A 22261-nucleotide genomic window follows, 5' to 3' on the forward strand; every position below is an offset into this window, starting at 1 on the left:
TAGCGTTCGATTATAGCCGGACTGTCGTGGCTAACCCGTCTGCCTTTACCCGAGTCGACCCGGGTGAGCTAAACGAACGCACCCTATCTAAGGAACTGTAGATGGAAGGAACTGGACTGTAGATGGCGCCATATAGGCTACTCGGCAGACATTGCCAACGCGCACTGGTATGGTACTTAGCATACGCCACACGAGACCCTATTCCATCAGAATTGATGGAATAGGGTCTTGAAGAAGAAGAAGAATTGGCCTACTACGCCAAAATCTGACCGTTTCCCGCGAAAAAAAACGAGGCACCGTAACTCTTGATTCTCTCCGTTTCAGGATCCCTTATTCGAACTCCAGAAATGTATCAAACAAAACAAACAAAAGTAAGCGCTGCTAAACATCTGGACAAATCGTACACTCCAGCAAACATCCATGATATAAACAAAATGAGATATTTCCCTGCATCAGTAGTACTTTTTTTCACGAAATCGAGAGCACTTTTTTCACGGTACCATAGTTGACTAAATGATCTCTTCTCCCTGTATATACATGTATATTTCACGGACCTTTTAATTTCTTCCGTTCTGTGCTGACCCCTATGTTTACGATCAAACCACCAATCTGTTTCTGCTTCACTTTTTCCTCACAATTCTATAGATTCCATGTTTGTCTGAACCGACCCATACCGATCATCGCTTTTCCTTATCCTCACTCCTCTCTTCACCAATACCTTTTATTTTCCTTCCATATGCATAGACAAACGTGTAGATAAAATGACCTTACGTATTTTTTTTGGTTTTCGCGCAATTATTTTCAAGATATAAATTTGGGCTTAATTCCAGTCCTTCGCGGAACAATGCTTGCATCATTATCCTGATGGATAGGTCACGCATGACCGGTAGTCATTCCTCCCACTTACAACCGATCCGTTCAAGGACTCACTGAGCCTTCTCGACTCCCGCTTACTCCGCATATTGCTCATTTATCACGTAGCATCAAGAAGTTCAATTATTCAGCAAGACAAAAGTCATCGTTTCTTGGACGAGTGCTCGTCACGGAGCCCCATCACCAAGGGGGAGGAAAGAAATTGCCATTAATTTACCAGAGACAAACTTATTTGAACTCCACAGTCACATATAAGGACCTTTTCATAGACTTCCGATGCGCAGGCTAGGTATTACCGTGTGGGCTATAATTGAATTTGGAGCGCATGCTTAGGTTGGCGTCTTGTTTTCATTGGTTAACTCTCATACGTCAGTGTTGGCGTGTGCGCGGTTCCTACCACATGCAGCCTAAGGTAGATGTGATCTAGCGTCGCTTTGACCATTCTCTCTTCCTTAGCCACTTTTGACTTACATCGCAACATCCTGGCATCTGCTGTACAATACCGACCCATACCTAATCAACTTCTTATTTACCTGTCTTGGCGGAGCGTGATAATCAAGGTGATTTCATCTCAACTTTCTCGGCCAAATTCTTGGGACCAAATTCTGCTCTTGTGAAATCTAAACATAATCTAGTGCAGCCCGCTTGTGAGAGTTTCATTCCGAGCTGTGACGGCCACCACATCGCTGTATTTCTGACTTTTTAGCGAGTGCCCAGACATCAATCGAAAGATTCTCCTCGAAAGGTAAGAATTTAATATACATGTATACTTTTCTTTGTGTGTGTGTGTAAAAGAAATATTTTAGATCTAAATTAACCACAAACTTGGCAAATTATTTAACGGTAGGTTTTAAGAGTCAACAATGAAATGAGAATGACTTAACGAAAAATGGTTTCCATTTGTATGAAAAAAGATATTGGTAAAAAAATAATTGTGTGAATGTGTTAAAAAAAAAACTGGCGCTGTTGAAATAAACAGCACAAAATGTAATCAGTCCCTTAATTCCAAGTCTGTATCCATTATCCCTTTTCAATCCTTAGCATTTACATAAGACTTCATAATAATGAAGCGTCACTTATGTAGTTTGTAAAAGTTAACACTAACGCAGACAAGTGTGTATTCACCCGCAATCGTGGACCCCCTGTTACTACTGATAATGTAGTAACTAACGGATAATGTATCACAAACCGATAATGTCACACAAATTGACCGATAATGTATCACTAACCGATAATGTAACAGAAATTGACCGAAAGTGTAGTAAAATTGTACTACACTATCAGTCGATTGTTGTTACATCATCGGTCTTAACCGATAATGTAACAAATATTGACCGATAGTGTAGTAACATTTACTGCACTTTCGGTCAATTTCTGTTACATTATCGGTTAGTGAAACAGTATCGGTAAATTTGTGTGACATTATCGGTTGGTGATACATTATCCGTTGGTTACTACATTATCAGTTGTAACACCCCCTATTGTCCCTCTTTTGTTTGTACTCTAACTTTCAGGAAGACCTCCCATATGTTTTGTACACGATCGTCAATCGTGGAACTTCGGGAATTGTAGACCGTATTGTCCTCTGTTGTTCAACGTCCCCTATTGAATACAGAAACCAACTCAGTGGCTTGAAGTGTTTTAGCCCCCTCCCCAAATAAATACATACATATATAACTAACAAGGGGGAGGGAAAATAATGTAATCTTTTCTTCGAAATGACACTGATCAAATATCACATCGATAAAATCCTTTAACCTAATACATTGGATCAGCAATTTAGGCGCAGTTTGTATATCTAACCTTGTTTTTGCCTATGGAGATTGTTTTCAATTTGTCTTAGAATTCAGTCTTATTAAAAAAAAAAAAAATAATAATAATAATAATAGTAAAGCAGCCTGACGTTTCGATCTTAACAAGAGCTGCTGCAGAGGCAAAATGACAGAGATACAAGAAACAAACATGTAGGGATTCACAATCATGGAGGGTTGGAAGGAGAAACACAAAAGAGGGATTAAATAATTATTGGAACGGACCAATGTGGGTGAAGATCAAAGGGAAAAGAGTAGAAGAACGAACAATGGACGGATTAAAGCGGGGGACAAACCAAGGGGGATTAAGTACAGGGGGAGAGGCACACCAGCGCTGGTGAAGATAAGGAATCAGTCTTGTTATATAAACAGCCTTTTGAGCAAGATGTTAATCTTGGATTTTATTTTGCGACAGTAAATCGAAACGTCCCCTCATTTTCAACATGTTGTTCTCTTTTGATCACGTATTTTCTACACACTTTTTAACGGCAGAGAGCAGGGCCATTGAAATATTTCGAATAATCCATTAGCCTGGGTTATATTAACAAGCGACTCCTCTATTTGCCAAGACATTGATCACGGTGCAAAACAATCCCGTAACATTTTTACAACCGATGTACTGTTTTTTGTTTAACGAAATGTCAAGAAGTTTAACAATTCCCCAGTCGGAAAAAAAGGGGTGGATAGAGATTTCAGAATTGATGTGCACGTATACATCGGCGAGTTGTCATACAAACGTCTACCAAATTATCGAAATTCTAGAAAGATATCGGAAACTATGTCAATTTAGGGCCTCGAGGGCAAGGCGCTTTAAAGTACGAGATATCTGGGACAAAATCACAAATAGATGCTAACACGTTTACTAATAATTTTTTTTTTATCCAAGAATATGGCAAAATGAAGAAAAAAATGCGAAATCATCAAATTTTAATTTTGTAAAGAAAATTCCTAACGATTTTCCCCGGTACTTAACACATGTAAAAGAACGGTAGCACTTAAAATGACTCCAACAAGAATATTAGTTTGCATTAGCTTTCGTAGCTACATCTATCAGATGCGACTAAGAGGGGTATGATCATGCGAGGTTTATACAGTCTAAACAAAAGGTGACGATGAGTCAGTATATACATCTTGCATGAGGATGCCCCTCTTATAGTCCGGTAGTTAAGTCTGTGTTTTACACATAATTAAATTACGTCGAATTAACGGGAATAGAAATTCAAGCTTGCTATCGCAATGGTAATGTAAGAGGGAAATAGGAGACAAGAAAATGATAGAAGACTGAAGAGGAATCATTCATAAATAACTGACGCAGCGTTCGAATTACCTAGTCCCTTGCCGGAAAAACAGCAAAATGTAAAGTCCGTCAGTGGCGCACCCAATGGGGGGGGGGGGGGGGGGGGGGGCCCTCGGGGGCCTTGAGCCCCCAAGAGGTTGTCAATATTGGGTTTTTTTGGTATTTTTTTTTTATTCCCACGATTTGACCTTGGTGACATGTATGTGGCCTATTTTCGAGTAGTATAATAGGGGTGTAAGTGGCGCCACCAACGTCAAAAGTCCCCCCCCCCCAAAAAAAAAAAAATTCTGTGGCCAAAAATGTTGGACAAAATGTTATTGAAAAAAAAAAAAACTTCTAAAACATTTGAACAAAAAAAAAAATTGTGAGCCCCCCCCCCCAGCAAATCCTGGGTGCGCCACTGATTAGTCCGTGCTGTTCAACACATTTTTTCTGTTGCTGAATAATTGTTCATCGTGTTTATTAAATTTCATGAACCCCCCCCCCCCCCGGCCCGTTCAGGGGGATCCGCAAGATTCTGAAGGAAGGCTTTTGTTTCGGGGTTGCGCTTGCGCAAAACAGATCCAGGAGTGGACTGGTTCTTTGTCCCGACATCTTCTTTTCTTACAGGGGCAGGAACACGTCTAACCCTGCGAGAACTAACTTATTGGTTCGCCACAAATAATTCGTAATCGTGAGGCGATTTTTTTTTTGGTCCGACGTCCCATTCAAAATGTATATAACCCTTGTATTTATAGAAAATAGCAATTTTTTCAAACAAATCTCGGTATGCATGAAACTCTAAAAAAAAAAATGACATGAATGTTACTTGTTGGAACATATTTTGTGAGCCCAAAAAATTGCTGATTGAAAACATTTTTGAGAAAAGTTTGCTCATTGGTATACTGCCATGCATGTACTGACGCAACAACGACTCACCAAAGAACAGAAATTTACAATACCAAAATATCAAAAAATCTGGAAACTTTTGGTTCTGAAATAGCTGTAACATTGAAGTTTCTACTAAAAATGACATCACACTTTTGCTCATGAAAATACCCTTAAAAATTGCCTAATGAAAATTTAAAATAAGGCTATATGGGACACAATGGTGCATTTTCAAGGATTGCATAAAGGCATTTATTTAATTTTTTTACATTACATGGGCCATTTAAACGTAGTAATGACACATTTCTCTTCCTCCGAACCGCGCTTTCTATGTTAAGACGACATCGCGACAAAGTCACATGATCCACTCAAACTAACTCCAGTGAGATGGATAGTGTATGATATCCATCTCAGAAGATCCATGACAACGCCCTTGAGTCAAGATGATCATTGGAAAGTCTGATTCTATACTGTCGTCTCGATGAAACCTAGGAGTGCTCTTGACAATGAAGGACATCAGCGTGTAATTGATGAGACAGTGTTGCTTCCTAATTGCAATCCATGTAAAGGATCGTTTGGTTGGGGTTAAGCAGGGAGGAGTGCAGGCAATGTATCACAGGAGACGTCAGAAGGACCCCGATTAACTCGTAAAAACTTTCTATACAGTAAGCCCAGCGCAGTCCATGATTAATTGTATGGTAGGGGAGTTAATTAGCCATGAATTAACAGTTGTGTGTAGCTGTGTTTTCGACTGTGACGAAGAGAGACTCCACACAAAAGTTCTCTGTTGTCCAATGTAATTTATTAACACGAATATCTCTTTACAAAATGAGCCTTCATTAAAACTAGGGGCGGCAATTCCCCGACACACCTGGTTTTTTTTTTTAAATATTTTGCTAGCTTTGACATCCTTTGTAAAACATTGTTAGTGGTTTTGTTTGGCCATGACTGATGATTAGCCAAAATAAGTTTGCGAATTTTGGTACCGCTATACCAGAATACAGTGATGGATATCTACAGGGAGTGATATTTCGATCACAGTGAAAATGATTCAACCTCCGGACAATCCCAACCTCTCATATTCAAAGTTAACTTTGAATTTGTTTGTGGATATTCAAACTGTGAAGGAGAATACAAACTAACCACATTTTAAATTACTGTATTTGTTCACTAAGAAGTAACATTATTACTTCCTCCTTCGTGCGTTTGCTAGTTGTGGGTGTAAGCGACAAGCATTACATTCAATGTGTGGACTTCCGATAAACCATGTAGCAGCGACGTTGTGTGGACTTGCCCACGTCCATACAAGGTTTCCCCTCTCTGGAAAACAGGTTTTGAGGCATTTTTGGGTTAGGTTTATCCGTGGCAAAATGAAGAGAAACACTAAAGGAAATCATAGAGAAAAATCGGGTTGAAAGAGTTTTCACTGTTTGAGAAAAAAAAAATTCACTGGTTTTTCTTAACTACACGAAAACAAAGGAATGTACACACTAGGTATGTACAACAAACATGCGTATGTGTGTGTGTTTTACTAAAACTGTAGATATGACAACAATTTTATGGATGATATAAGAATATCACATCCGGAAAAATATGTTAGCCAAAGTGGATTTTTACAAAATATTGTGTGTCTATAGCAAGACGCAAAAGTTACGCTAATTGACTGTAAATGTCAGTTTCATAATTGCAATTAAGTTAAAAGGAAGCCGTAAATGGAAAGGCGTGGAACTCAAGAGCACTTTATATTATTGGCAGCGTTCCATTCACTGCGCTCGCCAGGAATTGTTGTCTGTTTTACCCGAAACCAGTCTCTTGACGTCACTATTTAGTCACTCAAGTTCATTATGGGTTCACTATCCTTAAGGTATGTTTCTTAATCTTGCACAAAGTCAACATATTATTTTGTATAAACTTGTGTTTAAGATGCATTGATGAAATAGAAAGGAACACTTAAGTTTTAGTTATTTCCCTACCAAACGAGAAGCTTCGCTGGACGCATGCAACATCACAGCAAACGGAAACGTCGTAGGCCTACTCTATAAAATAATCCGCCTGGTGATTTTTCGATAGAGTGTTGAGGGGACGGTGATTTGGTATTGGGTATTTAAATGTTCGTATAAGGCAAGGACGCAATGATGACGTAAAAGTGAGCATGAAACCAGACTAATCTTGACATCAACGTTTCAGTTTAGGACATTTTTATACTCAGTGATCGTCGGTCAGTCAGCCAGTCAGTCAAGAGTCAGTCCGTAAGTCAGTCAAAAGAGAACAGAACAGCAAGCTGGTCCTTCGGCTCCAGCGATTTTTTTCTTTATTCCAGCGGCTAGCCTGCTAGTGACATATCTCTCGCCATGTCTCTTTCTCGATCCGGGATGCATCTGAGATTCTGACTTTCAAGGGTTTGCAGTCGAGTTGCTCTTTGAGCTTGATAACCAGGAGATCAAAGCCGTGTGTACGTACACTTTTAACGCAAGTGCTGCGACAACAATCCGGCAACCCAATCCGTTAGCATGACGTCGGTAGTGGAGGACTTGTGAAATTAAAGCTACAGTCAGTAATGGGCTTAACTGCAGTTGAATCAAAAGTACATGTATATCCAAACCTGTCGTGACATGGTGGAAAGGTAGCAAAGGTTTTCTTGTTATAATTTTTTTTTTTACCCTGTGAATCCGAAACATTCAGTTGAATCCATTTCCAAATTGAATTTTTTTGGCACACCCTTTTATTTTCAATGGATGTTGCCAACAAAGCACGGCCGTCAATCATAAATTATGAGGCAATTGTTACCAGTACCGCAAGGAAAATGATTGTGGCCAAGGGTTTGACGTTGTTGTAAAAGGTTAGATGTATTGTATATATATAGGCCAAGGATTGTTCAGCAAAAAGGCATAATTCATGAATATGGACGCAAAGTGGAATGCGACAAAAGAAAATATTGGTTGATGTAATTGTGACCCCATTGACTCGCCTCTGACTCAATAATTCCGGAAAGATTGGAGCACTTTGCCGTTTTATTCATTCGAGTTCCTGTTAACATCTGTTTCTCCTGAGGACGATCAGGCCATACTAAGCACAAAAGTCGAGTCGTCCCCTCGTGATGCCCTCTGTGTTTAAGAGCTAGTCACTTGACGTAATGTCTGGTTCTTCAACAAAGTCGATTTTTCTTCAAAGTCGATTTTTCTTCGTACGAATTTCCATTGTATGTCTTATTTTAAAGAAAAAACGAACACACTACTTTTTGTCTATTTTGGGCGTCTACAACCCTCTAAAAAGGGTTTTATTATCGATTGTTTTTGCGCACAAACAGGTCAACTGTTTGTGCGAGTAGACTGGTTCCTGGTCCATACATTATCGATTCTGATTGGGAAGGGGAAATCACTGTATCTTGCGAGAACAGAATTCTTTGCCCAACTAATTCGTAATATTTGTAAAGTAATGTTTGCAACATGCGACTATCTTTCGCTGAATAATGCAATTATAAGCGCGGGAGCATTTTCTTCTTTGTGTGTCGTCATGTTCTACCTTGACGTCATTGGCTTTTGATAGAACTGTCTCCTTCTTCTGGCATTGCAGTACAACTCATTTAACAATAACGAATGTCGTTTCATCAGGTATAGGGAAATTTGAATTACATTTTACATATACACTATAAAAACTGAGTTTAGAATTATTACACTTAAAGTTATTGTATTTTACATGTAAATTTACGACATGTGTAGGTTTATGGAAGTCTGTGACATGTTTAGGTACACGATGAAAGCCTTTTAGTACCATCAAGCATAAACTGTAAGGGTAAATATAATCGACTTTTAATATCGGGTTTAAGTCGATTAACAGGTGCACATTTTTATCAATATTTGTTAACACCTGTCTCAGAAAATTATTATTGATGGTAGGAACAGGCTTTCATGTTGTGCAAAAACCTAAACATGTCTTGGACTAAACGTGTGAAAATGTGGGTACAAAAAAATTTCCTCTAAGAAAAGTAAACTCTAAGGACCATTTTTGGATTGTTCTGTCAGTGAATGAGAGAAGTACATCGAGTCAAAAACAAACAGGCATACAATCAACCGATTACATCAGTTGTTCGCCAAAAAAAAATTAGAGCATGACCAATATGGAACTATAAGTTCGAAAAGCAAATGCTAAATGCTAAGATTACGGAATTCATCAGATTAACACGAGTGTGTATCGAATTCACGAGGAATCAACAACTGTCCAACATCTCTCGATCTCGATGCGAAAGAATCTCAAGATTAGGCCTCCTCTCCTTATCTCCAAGACACAATATATTCCCACGTAGGAGTAACTTATAGGCCTAGACGTGGTCGGTGAGCTAAGTACCTTCGTGGAGTACCCTCGGCGGCTGATGTTTAGCGGAGGTTATTCGTTGATTGCCAAATTTTAGAAAATCAATCAAGACCAAGAATTGCTAGGGGGCCAGATTTTTAATTTCGCATTCAAGTGGATTCACCCACGGTATAGGCCTAGTAATGACCATCATGTCCGACTCGGATTGAGATATTTTCCAAGGCCATCAGTCATACCAATGTCCAAATCCATCTATCAAAGTATTCCAAACATATACCAGTAAACTTCCTCTGGTATGTTTTTATATAATTATTGTCACAATTATTGACATTAACACACACGTCTTGAACATTTGGAAACATACATTTTACTGTCTTATGGTATACACTGTCTTACGTTACAGTACTAGTGAAGGTTTGTGGTAACACATGTAGAAATCTCTTTTGGGAAGATGTGTGATTCTGAAAAGAACCGGTGGCTTGTAAAACTCTACGTTCCGATCAGTATGCGCCACCATGCAAAGTTTCCAATCTTACTTACGTATCAGTATTTTATAGGTACGTTATAGTTACGTACGTTATAGTTACGTACGTTATAGTTACGTTGTAGATACGTTACGTTACGTTTTACGTTATAGTTATGTCACAGAATGTTTCATTCGTCTCCAGTGATGTGTTTGGGTTTTTTTTGGTTGAACTTTGTGCTTTGAAATGTGCGGAGAATTCTTGTCAATATTTTTGAAGTACAGTTTAGTGGCTGCATATTGTGTTCTGTTTGTTAATTTTTTTAATCAACGTTAAACAGCCTTGTCTGGATGAAATCATTGCTGTAGTTTAGACACGCAACTTATCTAGATATGTCTTTTTTGGTATTTGTTTTCTCAGTAGCTCAAATAAGGATTGAGCCTCTTCATGGTTTGTTTGTCGATTTCTATCCCTGCAAATGAATTGACAGTATAAATTGGCACAGGTGTTGATGTTTGCGATGTGAACTTCGGACATTTGTCAAGTGACCCCTCTGTCGGTCAGTTTTGATGACCGCAGCGTAACCGACAAAGCTGACAAATGAAAAGGCATATTTGCAGATTTCAAGACACTTAATGAAACTTATGGAAAGCTAACATCATTCATAAAGTTGATTTGACGTTGATGGTTAAAGAAAAAAAGGACAGTGCAAAATACAAGCGGCGTTACCGCTTTGAATTCGAAAGTATGCTCATTTCACGAGATTTTTTTTCAATAAGTCTTCCTAGCAACAAATTTCATTGAGGAAAAGTGCGTTTAATTCATTTTATACGGGGCTTAATCTGTAAATTCTATTTTCACAGAAGTGATTCATGGATTTGCGATGTTTTTTTTTACCCTGTTGTCTGTTTTTGATTATACCATAAGACAAATGCAAGAGCTTTGAATATCGGACTTTTGTTTAATTTTTCAATAAATAAATATTCACATCGAAATTGGTTTCGTTACCTTTAGGCAAAACTCTAAAATTCCTATTTACCATATTACTGAACGAACATCCTTTGTGCTGATGAAATTCACCAATCGGACATTGTGATATTACAATTGCCGTATAACCGAAGGGATGCGAACCAACGACCTTCAGATTACATGTATATTATTCATTCAACCATCCTTGAAAGATGCCAAACACCTGCGAAGGAAGTTAACACACCTCACTAAACCATGTGCATTTTATATTGAAATGCTGTTGGATATATGTACGGCACCGAAGCTTCTTCCCAATAAAGAAATGTCACCCAATAATTGTTCCACGTGCAGACATCAATCACAATTTTGATTTCAATACAGGCATATCTCTTCGTTTCAAACAACCTGCAGCTGAATCAAATTATCTGTGCGATGTCTCGAATATTTGATATAACAATAACAACCAATTTCATGGCTTGATGACTGCCAATGGAGCTGCTATGAATGCCAGACAGATGTATGATTTACGTCGTGCGATAACTCACACTCGGAGGTCGTCCAGTGCGATATCGTGTTTTCCTTCAGACATGCTAACGGAGCGATGACTAAGGAAAGGGCTACGTGTAACGGATCGCATCCGGGGGTAATGAATCGAGAGAAATTCAATGATCAGAAGGCATGAGATGGGACTGGTGCGAGGTACCGGGAGGCATCCCCTAAATCCTTACTTCAGAGGGGATAGATTGACCATGAAGTAAAGACCCCAAAGGCATATGAGCGGAAATTTATGAGTAGGATTTAAACTCACAGGTTGTACCCTTTGTTAAGATTTATACAATTCAGAATTTAAAAAATTCAAAATTCAGCCGTTGATTTCAAACAGTGTCATTTGTGTGAGTTTGTTTGAAGTCGAAACGTTGCCAAAATGGGTTGTAAATGATAACATCGGTATCAATTATGAGCAATACAGTGTTGTGAAGACTAGTGTTGATTTGAGCTATTTAAGTAAAGGGGAAATATCTCATGTTGGTCCAATTGCATGCTGCAAAATCCAGCACAAGATTTTTTTAGTTGGAAAATGTCCGTTTCATTATCTTTAATTCATCCTCATTGTCGCCAAAGTCGCACGGACGGGACTTCTTCGGAATAAAAAGGAAATGCAATAAAAATGCAAATGAGACGGCCTTCCTAAGTTGTTAGTATCGATTTCTCTTTGTGCTGGTTTAAAAAAAAAATCTTCACCGAGGGGTGACAATTCTGAAATTATCTGGCTGAGTGTCGACAATCATACGGCCATTTCTTCAGGTCATGTTGGAGGATGTAAAAATTCAAGTGCGGATTTTTTTTTTTTTTAGAAATATGAAGTGTGTGCATCTTATTCCCAAACAGCGAATATTCACCATATTTGAGTGAAAACGCACTCCACCAGACTGAAACTAGACACAAGATGATTTAGGGTAAAATTCGTTCTCTCAAAATTAATATAAATGGAGTTTTTACTCCAGTATCCTCTGGAGTGATTCTTTCTCGGAGTATTGCAATCAAAATTTAAAGTGATTTTCAGTCTAAATCGTGTGGTCCCTAGTTTCATTTTTCTGACAATTCGATATTTTTCCCCGAATGTTGAAATTAGGAGACCGATCACTGAAATACCCTGGGATAAAATTCCCATACGGAATACGAGCTATACAGAGAAATATCTGTTACCAAAGGCTTTTGTTTCTCGACAATTTCTTCGGATGTGATTGCTCTGCCTAGTTTGTTGAAAGTGTATCATGCAGTTCTGTTCTTTTTATTTTTGACAAGTGCCTCATATGCTATCGCCAGACCATAAAGTCTGCACTCTTAAGTGCAGGTGTTTTTATGCATTCTTTGAAAAACGGCAATATAAAATTCAACAGAAAAAAAAGGAAATGAGCGACAAATGGGAATGTTAAATTTCTTCGTGATTTTTTATTTCAGAACTATTAAATGAAATACGAATATCCTGTGGCAACGTATCATCTGATCTAATATCAAAGTTAGATACTTCAAATATAAAAAAGCGATAGTAGCTAAACATAAAAAACCCTCGCAATCAAGGCCCGGTCTTCAGAAACGATGACAGAAAAAAAGCAGAAGAAAAAAGCAGCCTTGGTTATTTGCATGAAAAGACGATTTTCCCATAGGTGTGTTTGCAGTGATTCGTAATCCTTGCAGTATTCCGGAACAGCTTTTACAAATTTACATATTGGGTAAACGTTTTAGTGCCACCGGGTGGGACTCGGTGAGCAGGTGTTACAACAGGCAATTTGGCCAGCATCAATCAGGGCCTACTCCGGACAGCGTTCGTAGAGATACTAACGTCAACTTTCTCTTCTTCTTTTTTTTCTTCTCAGTAATCTCATGCTGTAGGTTTAATTCCTTAGCCCCAGACTCTTTTCATCCTTGGATGTATGCTCCGGCCATTTTTTTTCTTCTGATGATTCTTGGGCCGTGGAGGTGGGCCTCGGTACGCCGTGGGCCTTTTGCAGCATCATGACATACACTCAAGGACTCTTCGTAATACTAAGACCTACTAAAGCCAGGATAAAAAGTTCGCCTTGGTTCCCGTTGAGAGCCAAACTCATTAATATTATCATAAAATAAACGAAAATCACAAGAAATTCAACATTATTCATCAAATAGAAGTACATGTTATACAATACTCATATGTTCACTTGCCTCGACCTTGCATTGATCCAAGAAAACCAGAAAACTACACCAAAGTACCCACAAATTTCAAAACCCACAATTCAAAAGGATGACAAGGAGCCCGTGTCGATATACACTATACGTGTATAACATTATAGCTTATATTATTCGATAAATTGTTACTTCAGTTTATCGGATATAATTGTTAAGGCATTTTGTATTAAATATTTTTAAAATAACAAAATTCAAACTTACAGACACAATTATTCAATGCAATCACAGCAAGTACATAGGCTATCGATAAGGATTCAACCCTAGATTGAAAGTCACATATCCGTTGTATTTTGGCAAAACAAAGACATTCAGAAAATTCGTTATAGGCCCCTACACATTTTGTACTATCAAAATATATTTTAACAGTCAATAAGTGTAAGGAATCTTTTTATTGAATATCCATTTGGATTTTTTCTAAACAAATAATGAATCCGATGCTAAACAACTTATCTCGTTGTCAAGGTTATAACCTGTAATAACGAGTCCGTTTGGCCTCTATAAAGTACAAAGCAAATCAACACACACATTTCTACACAAAAATGTGTGTCCTGCTTTCAGGGTATTTTAGCTGGTATGACTCGAAATATTCGGACAATGTAGCATTCCAAATCGAGTATACCCTGTTTTTTCCCCTAAAATATTTTTCATCCCTGACATCACTCAGTCGATTTGTTGGCGTTATTTTCAGCATGACGAATTCCGCGCTCGACTGAAATCTCGCCCAGTAGTCGCTGGCAAAATTCACAAGAGGACGAGTGAAGTGGTTTGACGTTTAGTTGTCAAACGCGTGAGCATGTCCCCGAGGAATGGAATCCATCGGCCGGGCGAGCTAGACACCTTAGGCTACAGGCATCTTCCTGCCTGTGAAATATTGTTCACTTTTCTGGCGATAATGACCAAACACCAAAGGCGATAAGCAGGACAAACTGCCTTGTGTATCGAGTCGCACATGGCCATTATCTAGTTGAAAATATGAGCAATACGTTTGGGAAATGGTTTTGGGTATAAATGCCATCAAGACAAGCAAGATTTATGCGATGCTGAATCTGAATATGCACCGGTGCAATTAATTTCTGTCGCGAAATAAATACGACTTTATGTCTTATCTTTGTAAGAATATATGTTGTTTTTCTGTGACAGGTAATTGACTTTGATAGTTTATTTATATTCACGTTCTTATAATGGTCATAAAATTAATAAAGCCAAACTTTGAATGCATAATGGTTAAATTATGAGTGAAGAGTGGGCATGCCATTTCAACTTGAGAGCAGAATTTCAAAATAGTCGCATTTCTTTATTCAGAAAAACCACTGACCGTAAACTTGCGGCCACCTATGAACTAAAGATGTTTTTGAGTGAGTTGTACTCTTTTAGTAGGACGGTCATTCTTAGACCAGTGTGAGGTCAGTTGGCCTCCAGGCTACATTCATTGCGTTTGGTCTCTAGGCAACATACTTTTGTAAATAAAATAAAACATCAAATACGTTTTAATGTCTTGGGATCAATTACATTTTGTCCAGGATTTTTCTTTTTTTGGTTCACGTGAACTATTATGGGAAAAAGCAAAGCGAAGACCATATTTTTGGGCATAATAAAAATCCCAATCTGACGCTGGTATTTCTAGCAACAAACGCTACAAGACATCAAATTATTTCGGCTGACGTTGGTACATGTCCTGTCCACCGCCATCAGTTTGACTGCCAAGTGATGTTATAGTCACAATCGATTTCGCAGATCTTTTCATAATTACCAAGTAAAACCAAACAATAACTCAACGCTGAGGGAAGCGAATTCAATTTTATATTATAGTGTGCAATGCAAGGAGCTGCTAGTTGATTCAATTACAAAACAGAAGAAGAAAAAACACACCATCTAATTTGGTTTTTACTTTACACGTAGAGAGCAAAATAATTGAAAAAGAATGTTTGCGATGCTCATTTTGTAATGAAATTACGGAACACGTCAATCGACGAACTCTCCCAAAATAGACCTAAACATAGATCATTCCTGTAGAATGAAAAGTTCATGTCACTGTACACTGACATTTCATTTTACTGCTGTGACATTCTAATGTTGCAAGTGGGTCTGCCCGATGTTCCCCAATACCTATGTTCCCCAATACCGATGTTCCCCGAAATCCATAGGATTAGGATTAGGGTTAGAGTTAGGGTTATAGGGTAGGGATTTCGGGGAACATAGGTATTGGGGAACATAGGTATGCACCCGTTGCAAGGAGTCTGAATCGGTTTAAAATCTTGACTAATATGATCCCGTGTAGTAAGAAATAATACATGCAATTACACACGGATCATTCTATAAATTTGGGGTCTACTTTTTCTCCCCCTTTTTCCTGTTGGTAAATTCTGGATACACACCTTAGCACATTTTGCCCTAAGAGTGATTAGGAAAAACAAACTGCCGATATCCAACAAATGAGAATTCTTTCAACTCATTTTTAAAGGTATGTATGGGATCATTAGTGTTTAGTGCATTTGTTTTCTTTTGAAGCAACAGAAACCTTTAAAAGGGTGCATGGCAACAACACTGAAGCTGCAGCTCAGTAGATACCGTACGTTTCGAGAAAACAGAGGAAAGGGCACAGTTTTGGGGGTCTCGTAACTTGATTCCGTTGGTAACGCACGTAAAAAAAACCACCCCAACTATTTCCATGGGAACATTGTCTAAAACAACCTCCAATGATTGCTTTCTTCCGAATGAAATCATATCAGGTGGATTATTTTCACAGGGTCTTTGATACCAGTCCTTCCTTCCCTCTCAGCAAGTATGTTCTCGTTAGATCGGTATGTTTCCGCGTAACTGCAATATCCCCACGTGCCTTGAATGAAAATGGAAAGGCAAATAAAAAAGTTCAGAGGACAGGAATAATGTCACACTGGACTCTAAATTGAATGAACCAGATACATCAGATGCCCTCTCACAAAGTACATGTATTTAGGAATGTTTGGTAATTCTTTAGCAATAAAAATATGCTCTGGAAAATACCAGTATCACTGCACAAAATACTGAGTATAGCCTAAGACAAAGACAACAGCATCGGAGAAAGAAAACAAACGCAGCTGCTAAAAGGAATGTTTTCATTATAATTACTAGAATACTTCCGTTACCTAAATTGCTCATTATAAAGACAGTATATGTATACGTTAATGGAGGACGCAAGCCATTACCTATATGAAGACGATGCTTCAATTCAGGTAATGCATCCTTACACACGTGCCAATTAAGGTAATCATAGTTATATGCACGCGTTTCATGAACAAACACGTCTGGTCGTTTGAAAGTGCAGACACTCAAGAAGTGACTATATGATAATGTTCTATTAATACAGCGTCTGATGAGCCTATCTTGGCTGTACGAAGTATAGACCTCGCCCAATCACTCATTACCAATATAGGCCCTACATCATTTCTGGGTGAATAACTTCAGTCAATATATTTTACCACAATGGTCTTTTGATACAGCGTTCCTAGCTCCGTGGATACAGGACCCAATTTTTCTGTAACACGTTTGGCCATTGGAAAGTGCAGACACTCCAGAAGTGACTGTATGATAATGCTCTATTGATACAGCGTCTGATGAGCCTATCTTGGCTGTACGAAGTATAGACCTCGCTTAATCACTCATTATCAATATACATCATTTCTGGGTGAATAACTTCAGTCAATATATCTTATCACAATGGTTTTTTGATACAGGGACCCAATTTTTTCTGCACGGTAGCATTCAGCCCCCATTTTTAAGCGTTTCCATCGCATCATTGACGTCTCGCTTTTATGACAGAAACTTGAGTTATAAAAGAACTTCGAACCACGAATAAATGTTTGATATTCAAGTTTAGCAGTGCATGAAACATTTTCACGCTGAATTTCCCTACTGTTGGTGTTATATTGCATCCACTGAGCCTAACCTTAAACATGACGAATTATGATACACGCGATGTGACATCTTAGTTCTTTCTAGATACGACTTCGGGTTTTGGCATAAAGGTGCTTGAAATGTATTTAACTAAATAATCGAAAGACGTTAAAGTTGGTATTAAACGTGCTTTTTCAAAATTTCGATTTTCTTTTCCGAACGAAGGTTAAAGAAATATAATATCCTGTAACAAATATATTTGCTTGTTTGTTTTTGCAGGCCTTTATACATTAAAAGTGGTTTTAAATGGCGCGCTTCAGTTCAGAAATTGCGCGCACTATTCAGAACGAATGAGGAGCGTCCCACTGTTAATACAAAGGTGGAAATTAATTTATTAATTACTTGTCTTGGGCTGATTTTTTTTTCTGCGATGTCTCATTGAAAGCTCATAAATAATGTGATGCCAGAAAATTTTCAATTCAATTTGAAAATCTATTTTTCAAGGTGCCACACCCAAAAAGCACGTATACACCAACTTGAATGACATAAGCTCTTCCAGAATCTTCTCACAGGCTGAAGGAAAAGATCTGAATTGGTCTATTCCTGCCTGAGAAAAAGGCCTATACAGCTAACGATATTTACAAGATTGTTTTCAATTTATTTTCGACAGCCAAAACAGCTGTTGGTATTTCGAAACTCCAAACTTTTCAATAGAAACAAACAAGACTTCAAGTAATAGCAGGTAACTTTAAAACATGTTCTGTTGACAGTTCCCAGTAACATCACCGGGCAGAAATTGGCAGGATGTGCGTGAATCCGATGTTTTCAGTCAAAATGATTTCACATTTAAGATACCCCCTCGATATTGTCCAGCTACTACCGTGTGAGTTAATCACCCATCAAGGCATTCACTGCTGCAGGCAAAACACCTTTGTCACTTAAATTGATGAGGACTCCTGAAATGTACTGCGGAGGGCTTGAACAATTTCATTAGCTACATCTGCGAGGGGGGACTTAAGAAAATAAAGGCGAGAAATCTAACGGCCCTTCAGAGTACGATGTGGGTACGGAAGCTATGTAACATCGCACCCCTAAGCCTGTGCGACGGGTAAAGAAATAAAGATGAATCGACCGTAAGAACGGACGTTGGTATCTGCAGCTGATCCCACGCGATGTTATCTATGGCCTGTCTCCTTCTATCCGATGTGATCTGTATATTACAGTTTTAAAGACGTCAACTTTCCTCTTGATTTCGTTTGATTGATATGCCCTTCGACAAGTCTTTAGACTTTGGAGATGCTGTTCTTGGTGCTACTTTCGTAATCCATGTAGAGTAGGCCTACTGGTTCCCATCCTTTGAATATCGATCACGTGGGCACCGGTCTCTCACAGGGCGGATCTGTTTGTGCTCAAACGCGACGCAAAATGAAACTTGAGAGAGCAGTGGACGTCCAAAACAGAAACAAAATCAGATTTTTTTTCGGGGAGGGTGGTGTTAAAATAACACACTCAAAATTCATCGGCAACAGAAAAAAATATAAGCCATTTCTTTAAAACGCATTAACATTAAAGAAAAACAAAGAAGAGCAAAATAAAATTTTAAGACTTCTTAGCGTCACTGCTATCCTTAACGATCTTCACTAGCTGACAATCTCCAACCGAATTAAATTCAAACTACCGACCCTGGTTTTCAAATGTCTTAATACTGACTCTGCAGCTTCATTACTTAACGGAACTCATTCAGTTGTACTGAAGCTTAGCTTCGATCATCAGTCTATTGATACCAGATTACTCGTCGGGAAAAATTCTTATTACCTCTGGTGAAAAAAAGCTTGCACACTGCTGCCCTTAAACTCTGGACCAATTTACCTTACAGTATCCACCACCCTAAATCATCAGCAGCTTCCATAAAACCTCTGAAAACTCATTTGTTTAATTGATGTGTTAATGTTTATTTGTTTATATTCCTCTTGTGTTTGCTTGATGTTTCATTTGGCGTAAAGCGCTGTGTTACTTTCTCCGGTTTGTTAGAGCGCTATATAAATGCTCTGTGTTTTTATTATTAAAGGACTATTGTTATTATATCCACTAGCGTGTCTGCCATTTGAGGAAGTTGTAGTGTTTATTGATATTCATTGACGTGATGAACAAATTCAAAAAGTATTCGTGTAGAGTCCACTATATATGCGAATTCTAATCAACCTATTCAACGTTTAGTTATGCATGGTGTATAAAAAAAGTAATCCAAAACTAATGGATCAATATGTAACAGTTATGAACTTGAAAACTGTCAAAGTGGCTCCATCTTACGGGTAATTCATTAGCTTTTCATTGATATCTTATTTGCATCTCTTCAGTCGCGGATGACTGAGCACCATTGATTTCAAAATAAATGTCAATCAAAAAATCTTTTTTTACACGTTTGCCGTATAAATGGTGAGTTTATAAGCTGTACGAAGAATGCGCTGACGCTGTGGACAGCGCGTTAAAAGTGGTTTCCGACCTAAAAATACCTTCTTCATTAAATATTGTCTGTTACTTTATCTTTCCCTTGATGGACTCAGTGAAAATTGCAAATTATGTCTCAGTCTCTTTCTTTCTTACTTTCTTTCATCGCAGGTCACGATGTGTAGTTGGCTTAGTGTTGCCATAGCAACAGTGACGTGCCTTTCGATTTCGCCAATCGCGTGCCTGCCTCTTCATGACGTAGCCGACGGCAGCGAAAGGCGGGAACTACTACACACGTGGTTGGAGCCCTCCGACGTCATGACGAATCCAGGTCCCAAGGAGTTTGCCCAGTCAGCCAAGTCGCTGTTGCTGGCTAAGCCGAGGGACTCTGGCTCTGTGCTTGACCTACTGCTGGCACTGCGAGACCCAAACAACGACCCTCGTGAGCTCGGCCACCAAGGCGAGGCTGAAGCCGTCCTGAGTAAACGGGGACAGTCCAAAGTTGACGACTACGGTCATGGTATGTTCTGGGGTAAACGAGGCGCTTGGCTGCAACACGACGAAGTCAAGACGGGTAGAGCTGACCAACAAACCAAGAGGGCGCATGATGAATACGGCTTTGGCTTATTTTTTGGCAAGAGAGATGATTCAGATTACGACGACTTTACTTTGTAAATAATCTTGAGAATAATGCAACAAAATGGGGGACAAAATATAAAGCCTTCCTGCGTTTCACGGTCCGCGATGCAAAAATAAAATTGATCTTAAATCGCTTAATGGAAGGCTTGATTTTTTATTTCACTGAAATTGCGTTATAGGGAAGGAACTTGTACTGTCATTTAACATGATGTACTCGTCTTTAGGGAAGTCTCAGACATTAATAACGACGCTTTTCTTCATTCGTTTTTTTTTTAACTTTCGATGAATGAGATTGGGCAGACAATAATTATATTTTACGGCATTTTTGAATTGATAATTGCTTTATTGAACAATGCAGGATCGACAAAAGAGGTCAGCTGGAAATGAAAATGCTCAGAAAACTGATTTTGATGGCTTACAATGTCATCATGATTAACTTAAAGTAACCTAAAGAAAAAAACAGAGTTCGGATTTGTTTGACAAAACAGTTTTGACATTTTTGATGATTACATTCTTAGCGACATTTTAATTCACTTAAAAAATTCTTACAAAGAAGGCCTGTGGTATAAAAAATTTCGTCATTTTTATTGTCGGCCCAATATCATAGCTCCGCTTACCATAAACGAAGAACCTTCGCTTATATTGCAAACAGAAAATGTGCTGACGGAACGCGTACTTTATGGGTTAGCATCCGTATCATCTCTTAGAGCCAAATCCTCTCTGAGTGGTCCCCGTTTGCTTTTTCTCGGATTTGCAGCATTGCTGATGTTGCTTGTATCGTGACTTTGGGCGTGGTCCATGGGAACATGGCATAGGCTTATATATGGTTTATGGCTTCTGAATCAGCCATATGGTTGCGAAGTGCGATTTCTAAAGGTTACGTAACACTTTATTTTAAATGAAACTACATGTACAAAGACATGGTCACGTTGGCAGGCGAAATCTTTGAAAATTAATTTCTCCAATTTGGAAGACCGTATCTTCATGCAACTTTCAGAATTTATTTCCCCTATAATGATCCAAGTATGTGTTAAAAGTCGTTGTGATATGTTCATTACTTTTTGTTGAAATTGGAAAAAAAAAAGGCCTCGCTACGTGCAAATTGTAACACTGGCGTGCGCAATATCTATCAATCTTTTCAAGCCTCGCGAATATTAATGAGGTTCCTATCCATTACGGTGTGCGGTAAACAATTGGTAAAGGCCTCCTTCACGAGTTGTTAATTAACAAATATCACCCTTTTTTGCCGGCTTCCATTGGTCGATACCGAGACCCACGCCATGTCACGCCCATTGACGCTAATGGATATGCTAATATGCCCGTCATCATTGTGTGCTGGGCCGAAATCGGCCAGCCGTAGCGCCTACGGCGCTTTGCTGAACAATGCATATGGGTTGGGTCTTTTGATCCTCTTCGAAATTTTCCATGGAGATGGTTCACGTTATAACACTAGCGTCCGCAAAAACAGATTAAGCTGAAATTCGGAATATACTTAGATGATATAAGTGTTCAACTACTCGTGAAATAACAACTGGGATAAATTCCTAGAAACTGGGATAAATACATACATTTGGAGAAGTTTTCGAACGATTTCTTCGAAACTTGAAGGTCAGCTTTGATAGTAACCAGTATTGACGTTTCGGCATCGATGACGGTGATTTTTTTCACTGACATGAAGTTTAGAATTTTTTCTTCAGTTAAAATGTAACATTTCAATCATACCGAGCATACTTTCTGAGAAACACAACTTTCAAAATGCCATGTTTTCGGGGCGCATGAATTTCACTGCTCCGTTATAGCGGTTAGCAACCATATGGCTGGAATAGCGCCTCTTGAACAAAGACATTGACTAAATGGGAAGTCGGTAACATAGGGCTAGATAGCTCAGTTGGTGGAGCACCGGAACGGCAATCCGGAGGTCGCAGGTTCAAGCCCAGCTCAAGTCAATTTCTTTGTTCACCCTTAAAATAATTATAATGCAC

The 22261-nt window shown here is 38.7% G+C and overlaps 1 protein-coding gene across 1 annotated transcript; it reads left to right on the plus strand.

Moving 5' to 3' along the window:
• The first annotated feature begins 1074 nt into the window (after positions 1–1074).
• Positions 1075–21174, plus strand: LOC119740413. The gene is made up of 2 exons (XM_038215711.1): positions 1075–1618; positions 19812–21174. Exon 2 carries the CDS (start codon positions 19818–19820, stop codon positions 20313–20315), a length of 498 nt encoding a protein of 165 aa, XP_038071639.1. The 5' UTR covers positions 1075–1618; positions 19812–19817; the 3' UTR covers positions 20316–21174.
• The last annotated feature ends 1087 nt before the right edge of the window (positions 21175–22261 follow it).

The sequence above is a fragment of the Patiria miniata genome, unplaced genomic scaffold (genome assembly GCF_015706575.1).
Source record: "Patiria miniata isolate m_02_andy unplaced genomic scaffold, ASM1570657v1 HiC_scaffold_5, whole genome shotgun sequence".
In the NCBI taxonomy this organism is placed as follows: Eukaryota; Metazoa; Echinodermata; class Asteroidea; order Valvatida; family Asterinidae; genus Patiria; species Patiria miniata.